This window comes from Crotalus tigris, unplaced genomic scaffold (assembly GCF_016545835.1).
Source record: "Crotalus tigris isolate CLP2741 ecotype Arizona unplaced genomic scaffold, ASM1654583v1 scf7180000017546.9332058, whole genome shotgun sequence".
NCBI lineage: Eukaryota > Metazoa > Chordata > Lepidosauria > Squamata > Viperidae > Crotalus > Crotalus tigris.
The window spans coordinates 6,111,757-6,121,539 of NW_024096465.1; the positions used below are offsets into that span (position 1 = coordinate 6,111,757).

General features: G+C 34.1%; 1 protein-coding gene across 1 annotated transcript in view; it reads left to right on the top strand.

Moving 5' to 3' along the window:
- Nucleotides 1–9,471, top strand: part of AQR (aquarius intron-binding spliceosomal factor) — a 52,847-nt gene extending 43,376 nt beyond the window's left edge. Inside the window, exons 28-35 of the mRNA XM_039335897.1 lie at nucleotides 649–720; nucleotides 1,954–2,141; nucleotides 3,100–3,271; nucleotides 4,606–4,776; nucleotides 5,995–6,080; nucleotides 6,568–6,742; nucleotides 6,886–6,999; nucleotides 8,976–9,471. Of these exons, the coding sequence (XP_039191831.1) occupies nucleotides 649–720; nucleotides 1,954–2,141; nucleotides 3,100–3,271; nucleotides 4,606–4,776; nucleotides 5,995–6,080; nucleotides 6,568–6,742; nucleotides 6,886–6,999; nucleotides 8,976–9,236 (1,239 nt within the window). The 3' untranslated portion in view covers nucleotides 9,237–9,471. The remainder of the gene's footprint in view (nucleotides 1–648; nucleotides 721–1,953; nucleotides 2,142–3,099; nucleotides 3,272–4,605; nucleotides 4,777–5,994; nucleotides 6,081–6,567; nucleotides 6,743–6,885; nucleotides 7,000–8,975) is intronic.
- The last annotated feature ends 312 nt before the right edge of the window (nucleotides 9,472–9,783 follow it).

The following is a 9,783-nucleotide window of genomic DNA, read 5'->3' on the forward strand; positions in this document are numbered from 1 at the left end:
ACTCTGAGCTACAACCAAACAAGCCACATAAAGCTTAGTACTATGTTTATATCCAACCATGTAGTTTGTTACCCATGGTTTATGATTTAGTACATTATATGAACACAGCCAATTGGGACTTCTTTAAAAAAATCATAGTTAGGCAAACCATGCATAAGAACACATAAAACAAAATACTATAACATTTTATTTAGCTATGGGCAATTTTTTCTATCCCTTATCTACTCGCAAAGCAAGTAAATGATATCCTGACAGATCTATGCATGTTACAAGTGTGCTAATTCAAGTGGTTGTTATTGTTATTGTTCCACAAAGGAATATAAAAGAATGTGGGTACTTTGTTGAAATAATAGTTCTGGACAGTGGATGGGTAAGAGTTATGTGAGTAACTAAATTCTGTCTGAACTTTTCATATCTTTTATGGCAAACAAAGTTATGAGATTATCCAGAAAATTGAAAATAAATTACAATTACCTAATTACTGTAGGGCAAATAAATTATGATTACATTATTTTGTTTGCTACATTTTGGAACCTATCTGCCTTTTGGTAAGCAAGTCACCATTATCTTAATTCACTTGTCTTTGTGGTATTTCTGCTCCTTCAGCTTCTGGATTTGGCTTAATATATTTCATTTGTCATTTTTCAGTATGACAATATCTTAATGGAAGAGGCTGCTCAGATATTGGAAATTGAAACTTTTATACCACTCCTTTTGCAGGTGAGCACTCAAGCTTTACATCAATTTATTATCTTTACAAATTAATAAGAAACTATTATTCCAGTGGGATGATGTTGATGAATAGGAGGCAGTCTTATTTGAGGGGCTGTCACAGAGAGGAGGGAGTCAATCTATTTTACAGAGCACCTGAAGGCCAGGCAAGAAATAATGGATGGAAACTGATCAAGGAGAGATTCAACCTAGAAATAAGGAGAAATTTTCTGACAGCGAGAACAATCAATCAATAAAACAGCTTGCCTTCAGAAGTTGTGGGAGCTTCATCATTGGAGGCTTTCAAAAAGAGACTGGACTCCCATCTGTCAGAAATGGTGTAGGATCTCCTGCATCGGTGGGGAATTGAACTAGATGACCTACAAGGTCCCTTCCAACTCTGTTGTTATTAAGTCATTTAAATATTATATTAGAAATATTATTCATAGCTTAAAGTTCTCTTGACAAGAATCTCTCTTCTATTTGAGTCATTTTCAGAAGAAAGGAGATAATATTCTTATAATTTAGACCAGAAATCACAAACTTGAGTCATCTGAAGGACTGGTTCCTTAATGCAAAGGCCACAGCAGTGAAAGATATTTTTGTTTTCAGTTAGGCACATGTCACCCATTCATAAGAGATTACAATTCTGTAAATTCAGGACCAACTACAGATTAATCCTACTGGGAATTAGATGAAAAATAATGTAAATATTTTCTCACATAGAAAAAAAGTTAATTGCAAGTTGATATTTCCCAGTTACAATTTAATGAGAAAGAATGGAGGTCTGGGGTTTCAAATTATGTTTATCGTTGGAGCCCAGGTCTCACTTATTTCATAGGGGAATCTGCAGATGGAAAGCAACCAGTGTGGGCTAGAAACAAGACTAGTGTCTTTGGGATATATATGTGATGGGTGAGTATGGATAAGCCAGTGTTAGACTAGGCCCTTAATCTAGTCAGCTCTTGGGTAACAGATAAGAAAGATTCCTTAAGATAAAATTGTGTGGAAAATATAGCCGCTTCTTCACTTTGACTCCAGCAGCAGAAATGGCTGGCAGAGACTGCATCAAGAGCACATCTACAAATGCAACTCATTTTTTCTTGATTTTGTAATTGTTTAATGTAATTGGTGTGTAGAAGCTAATATACTAAATCAGTTCAATCATTTACAGTACAATCGTAGTTTTTGATCAATCATCTATAATAATGCTAATGCTAGAATCTTATTTGTATTTAACAGAACCCACAAGATGGGTTCAGCCGATTAAAGCGGTGGATAATGATTGGGGATCATCATCAGTTGCCACCAGTCATTAAAAATATGGCTTTTCAAAAATATTCAAACATGGAACAGTCTCTTTTTACACGGTTTGTTCGTGTGGGAGTGCCAACTATTGACTTGGATGCCCAAGGGAGAGCAAGAGCAAGGTAAGGCATGAGAAAAATTTAAACGAAAAGGCTTTATGTGATGAAAAATATGTTAATAATAAGGATACATTACAATTGGTTTTTAATTTTAGTGAAATTAGTTCTTCCATTTTGAAATATACTTTATCCTTTGCAATGTTCTTGGTATTTTCCATGTAGCTACTCCCTTTTTACACTGCTACATTGTTAATCATTACATGGATCTTCAGGAACGCAAGTGGGGGTGATAGATGATTAAACTAACTCCATTAGAGCAGGGATCCCCAATTCCCAGGGCACAGCCTGTTGGGAACTGGGCCACCCAAGCAGCCTGCGAGCATGCAAGCATGTGAAGCTGTATTTGTGCAAGCAGCACACAAGCGCAACCATCCCTTTCCCCTTCGCTGCTGCCGCTGGCAGTCCACAAAGCCAGAAAGGTTGGGGACCACTGCATTACAGAATGTTGTGATTATTATGATTTTGGTTTTTTGTTGCTTCATGTAAGATACTCCAAACCATTTGGAACTGAATATATACAAGAATAACTAACTATACTTTCATATGCAAATGGTAGGAATTAATTTGTTCAAACACATTTTTCCATATTTTGTATATTAAGGAATTTAGTAAATTCAAATTTGTTTGTAATATTGAGTTTATTGAACTAATTTAAGAAGGCCATCAGGCCTTTTATATTCAGATTACATTCCATCAATTTAATGCTGAATAATGGGATTATTCTGTGGAGTATGCTAAAAGGCTTTGAAAATGATTTTTCTTAATAGATAAAATATATAAATATATCTATTTAGAATGAGATCCTGAAACATGCTTTGTCAGCTTGCTGCTTGATGCAGTCCAGAGAGATAGCTATCATTGAGATTTTAATATACTTCTTTCAGATAATTACAGACACCGAGAATAGTGAAATAATTTTATAAGTAAATTAATTACTATTTTCATTATGTTTTTCATAAAGCTTATGTAACCTCTATAATTGGCGATATAAGATACTGGGCAACTTGCCACATGTACAACTCTTACCTGAATTCAGAACAGCAAATGCTGGATTTTTGTATGACTTCCAGCTTATAAATGTAGAGGATTTCCATGGCATGGGAGAATCTGAACCAAATCCTTATTTCTATCAGGTAAGCAATGCATATCATTAGCTTTTATATTAACAACATTTTTCAGACAGTTAATTATGAAAACAAAAAGGCTTATAATATGTCCATGTACTTTATTATGGTGGGATAAAATATGTTTAACAAATTTTATGGTATTAAGTTGCAAAAACAGCAGTGCAGTATCTCCTCTTCACACATACATAGTACAACTTCCAGCATTTGGAAAATATTATTTGAGATGATGTATTTAGTCAGTGTCACATGGCTGGAATAAAGGTAGGATATAAATTCAATAAATAACAAAGGATATTTTTCCTAGAAGCTTCCATATCTCAAGGTTTAAAATACCCTAGAGTTTTTTCCCCTTTTGAAGATGGCACAAAGTCTTACAAGTTGATGTCTAAATTATAATAATTACTGCCACTTTATATTTGTAAAGAGTTCCAAATTATTGTTTATATATCATATTTAGAAACTGCCCATCTCCCTCACAGAATGCTTAAACTAGTCTTTTTGAAAACTAGTCAGTCTACTGCTAAAATGTGTACAGGTAGTCCTCAACTTACAACCACAATCGAGCACAAAATTTCTATTGCTAAGCGAGACAGTTGTTAAGTGAGTTTTCCCCCATTTTACAGTACAACCTTTTTTTACCACAGTTGTTAGGCAAATCACTGCAGTTATTAAGTTAGTTACGTGCTCGTTAAGTGAATCTGACTTTCCCATTGACTTTGCTTGTCAGAAATTCACAAAAGGTGAGCACATGATCCTGGGGCACAACAACCGTCATAAATATGAGTAAATTGCCAAGGGTCCCAATTTTGATCACGTGATCGTGGAAATGTTGCAAAAGTCTTAAGTGTGAATAATGGTCATCAGTCAATTTTTTCAGTGCGTTTGTCACTTTGGATGGTCACAAGCAAGATATAGGAATTTAAACTTAACCTTCTTCCTGGAAGGAGAGTAAACAATTATGTTTCAATTAGGAGAACAAAATAGACTGGAATCTGGCTTTCCCCCTCCAAGCTATGTTTATTAAAGTTCCTTAAAGTGATTCCATGAATAACAGTTTGCTTCTATTGGAGCAGAGTGGTTTCTTCTATGTTTATAGTCTTCTGTGCATGCATAGAAATACCCCCTCTTCCCAATTGATAGATCAAATCAGTGTGGCTCTGCCTCAGCAGAAAGTAGACTTCTTTGCCTTTCCATGGCAGATCATGGAGGATTAAAATAGGCTTGGTGCATGTTGCTTCTTTTCAGTGAGGCTTGGAGTGATTTTCCTGACCATAATTATATGGATATTCTGTGATTTGATACATGAAACAGATTTGTACTTGTTTTTATAAAAATTCCAGAATCTTGGTGAGGCAGAATACGTTGTTGCACTGTTCATGTACATGTGCCTACTAGGATATCCTGCAGAAAAGATAAGTATCTTGACAACTTACAATGGGCAGAAACATCTGATCCGGGATATCATCAATCAGCGTTGTGGGAATAATCCATTGATTGGAAGACCAAATAAGGTAATATTCCAAATAATAATGTTGTATATCTCAAGCAAAGTATAGAGCAAGTAACCATTGTTAGAGTACATTCATCATATTGAATATTGCTTGTGAACTGCATACTTTGTAAAATAGAAGTCATTCATTTGTTTTCCTATCTAACAGTTTAACTACTTTAATTTAGCCTTCTAGTTGGTCAATTGCAAGGAATAATAAATATTTATTATGACATATTAGATGTGTATAGAAAAGTTGTATTCAGTTTGTGTTACAAAAAGCATAGACTTGCATTTTAAAAGTAAATATTTTTATCAATTTGTTGAAAAATAAATAAATCCTTAAGGAGAATGTGAGTTCCCAGGTGGTGAAAAACATGAAGACAAATGTGGTCATTGCAAAATAAAGGATAGATGGAAACTGACCCTGACTCTCCTTAAAAAAAAAAATGATTTGATTTATTTGCCACCTGATTCCAAATGACTTTGGGTGGCTCACAAGTAAAATCATTTTTAAAAAATACAATAAGAAACAAAAATAAAGAATACCAGACAGCAAATTTGACAAGAACTGGAGTGGAATGGAACAAACACAGTGGTCCATACAATCCAACGGGGTTGCACTCACCTCCATATGGGGTCATATGTTACATTACAGTGCTAAGATCAATAAGTGTATACTTCTAATAAAAATTGTATGTTTACTGCTGTTAGCTAGTCATCTTAATAAAGCAATAGTTGTCAGGCACAAAAAAATCAGGTCCACATGTGAGCCTGTGACAGTCCAATTAAACAGATTTATTGCTAATCATGCCTATGCACAGGAATTTTCTCGACTAACAGTTAGCCCCTGCTTGGGGTTAGATAAGGGTCAACAGAATTCAAGGAAGATTGGACTAAGTTCACTTGTGGCTACGTAGGGATTCTAGATCGTTTATTTATTTATTTATTTATTTATGAGACTTATATACCGCTTTAAGTGCAAGCACTCTCTAAGCGGTGTACACCAGTAAGCAATGTATATATATATTTACATTGCCCCCAACAATCTGGGTCCTCATTTTACCTACCCCGGAAGGATGGAAGATCGTTCTTTTAACTCCACCCGCAGGTTTTTCCAGTCCTCCTACAGTAGTTTTCTTTTGATACCATTAACTTCATAGGCCGGTTTATTTAAGTGTGTGTGAGAGAGAGAGCAATTAATTAACCTACTCTTTCTTTCTTTCTTTCTTTTGGCTAGGTGACAACTGTGGACAGGTTTCAAGGTCAGCAAAATGATTATATCATCCTTTCACTTGTGCGAACAAAAGCAGTTGGACACTTGAGGTAAGCAACAATGTACTGTATCTTCAGTGCAATCCTACCATAAATGGAGTATGTATGAGCAGATGTATTTATGGATTATTTATGAGTAGAAACTCAATTGAACCCCATTTTATCTATCAGTGAGCCATTGGAATATGACATTTAACCTGTTTTCTATCTTGTCCATACTTACATTTAACGTGTTCCATAAGTGCAACATTAACTCCAGCGTCCAGTTTTAGAGACTAATTATGAAATTGATTTTTTTTTAAACATCCTTTTTGCTGATTAAAGTTTTTAACACAGAAATATATGTATCAGAACTGTTATCTTCAGTTTTAAAGGAAAAATGGGGATTAATTTGTATTAAATTTCCTTTGAAAAGGAATGTTTCCTGCTTTAGTTTTCTGGGGGGGGGGTGTTGTTGTGTGTGGTCCTAATAGTGTTTAAGTGAAAAACTAAATATTGGTTTTAAATAGTAGAGCTGTTTAATTTTTCTTTCCTGAAGGGATGTCCGGCGTTTGGTGGTTGCTATGTCAAGAGCCAGACTTGGTCTCTATATATTTGCAAGAGTGTCACTATTCCAGAACTGCTTTGAGCTGACTCCAGCCTTCAGCCAGCTTACGGCTCGTCCTCTTCAACTGTATATAGTCCCTGCAGAGTATTTTCCGACTGCCCGTCAGGTACAACAAACTATCTTTAATTGTGTTTAATGTTTAAAAATATATCTATCATTAATATTGTATTAGTTCTTTTATTTTACTTAAAAAGTGGTTGTTGTTTTAGTTCCAAAATTTTCTAACTATAATTTTTTTACCGTCCTCAGAATGGAGAACATCCATCTCATCAAGTTCATATTATAAAAAATATGCCTCAGATGGCTAATTTTGTGTACAACATGTATATGCATATGATACGAAGTACACACCAACATCGACAGGTAAAGGAATAAAAGTTGAGAAAAACATGTTTAATTTAAATGCTGTGAGTGTTAATAGTTAATACTTTCTGATAACAAATGAACATAGTTGAAAATCAGTTGACTTGGTTGATTTTATTTTTAATAAGTCTTTTATGCTTTAGGTAACTTTGTAAACAGTATGAACTAATTCTATCAATTTAGAGGACAGGGGAGAAAGAGTAAATGATATATGCTGTAGTCTTGTGAGTCAGACAAAACTTGTAGCTGAACTTCGCTAGAGATTATAAAATTATATTTAACATACAGAAAGTTGACAAAGAGAAATTTTATTAGTCTCCCATAACAACAGAATCTAGTGATATTGGCAGACAGTAAAATCAGTACAGGAGAAGGAATAGCAGCTCAAAATAAGATTAATCAATTTAATGGATTTAAGCATGACAGTCCAGTTAATTAAAAGCGTCCTAAATTCATCTTATTACAAGTTGAGAGAAGAAGCCAGGTATCTAAATTAAATTCATTTACATGTTGATAAACCATAGTTCAATTAACCTCTGAAAATAGCTGTTGCATGAGAAGTATTACACTTATATATTAGTTGTTCATTCAAGATATCTATAAATAAAAGTTGGTAATATATACTACGTGTTCCATCCACTTCATTTTGAAACCAGAGCTAATTAAAAATAAGCAAATAACAAATAATTTTGTTATGGAGAAAAAGGAATAACAATTTTTATGAAGTAATTATTATTTGTAGAAAATTGTTTGGCACCCACTAGGGTAGATTTGTTGATATGACTGGGAACTCCTGTGACTAATTAATGTGAAGGGAAGCTCATTGTATGCTTGCTCTTGATACTATTTGCATCTAGCTAAACTTGTTTGTACATAGCTCATTCCCGCAGACTTGGAGATGCTGGAAGTGCATTTTCAATTGCATTATTAAAATGTTATTTTTAACTTCATGTTAGTTTTCTACAAAAAGATCTGAATGACGTTAATCGTATATGGATAGAAATTGTACCAGCTGCATCACAGAAGGAGTCTGAGTTTGTATCCGGCAGATAAAAATATATATTTAGTCAAATACAAAGGAATCCCTAATTTAAGAGGCTTAGATTTTCTGAATGTCTATAATTAGTCTACCAAAAATATCATTTTTGACCACATAGCATGGAACCCAGATACAGTCATTTAGTAAGTTTTAAGTTTGAGTGCTATTCTTCATTGCAGCATCAAATTTATATACAGCTGTTAGAAGAATAGTTGAATATATAGAAAGTTAGCTTAATTCCATGTTTAAATTCTAATGTAAACAAGAACTCCACATGGAACTATGAAAAATAATATTATAAGAGATAGACATACCCTCTGTTCCTGTGCCTTTATATCAGAAAGATAAGACTGGAAAAAGGCTTATAGTATTATTTAATTAAAGATTAGCCTACTTTCATCTTGAGTCAACAGGCATATTAAAGTTTTAATGGAGTCTTTACTCCTTTCTATAAGGACCTACTTAAATATTATGATTTTTGTCCCACAGATAGCAATTCTCTTCTTCAGAAAAGAACAATAACAAAAAACTGGTTTCATTAAGTAACATAATAATTCACAAAATTTCAGTATATTCAAATGCTTACTTATTTGAATTCTCTTTAATCTTAGAGCATTCAAAAATTTTGTGGAATCAACATAAACCTATAGAAAACTATACAACATCCCTCACTTATAAACCTGCAAATAAAAGAATTCTGTGTTGAGGATATCATATCAATTAAAATTCACTTATTTATTTCATTTGATTTGTTATAGATGTCCACTCCAATCAAATAAACTTAGACAAGTTACTTGTCAGAATTCGCATGTGACTTTGCAACCAATGTAGTTTACATTGATAGATTTTTCTTACTGATGTACATCTAAGTTTGATCTGTATTATGTTGAAATTGTTCTTAAACAAAACACATTTTCTTATTTTTTTTTCATTGTAGGATTTATTACCTCCTCCAGCACTTGTTGAAGAAAGTGAAATATCCAAACCTCAAGAAAATGAAGTTATCCAGAGTAAGGACTCTGAAATGGAAATAGAAACTGAAATCAAAGCTACCTCAGGAGATACTATAAAAGACAACATTTTGAACGAGAAACTAAAGACAAGAGGGGAAGAGGAGGAACATCGGAAAATGCCTGAACATCCTGGAAGAGATAGTGACAGTGAAGACAGTGAAACAGAACTTGATGCTGATAAATGAACATTTCCTTTATAGGTCTGAAAAAATGAGTTAGGAAAAAATGATCATAGATGCCATATGTATCCATTGTCTTAGTAGGTCAGCTGCTGTAAATATTAATGATACTTAAGATTTAATTTTTTTGTACTATAAATATGGAATGAACCATTTATGTGGTCATAATCAAGGAGCAGACTTAAATGGCATCACATTTTATGTGTATACAATGTATTTAGTAAAACATTTTTAAATTATTGCTCTTGAGTCTTTTTTTGGTATAGAAAACACTTCTGGGAGATTTTTATTTTTCATCAGCACAAATGATGTTACCTAGTTAGGGTAATGAAACGTCTGCAATGTCCCATTTTTGTGGCCGAGGTGGCGGCAGCCCGTTTTCACGGCCAAGGCGGTGGCCCATTTTCACAGGTGTGCTAGCACAAGTGGGAGGTTGGGCCAGTCTGTCCTGCGGCCCAGTGGCCAGCAGGCCACAGCCCACTACCGGGCCGCAGCCCACAAGATGGGGACCCCTGAGATAATCTGTTATGATAATCTAAACAAGGCTCAGGAT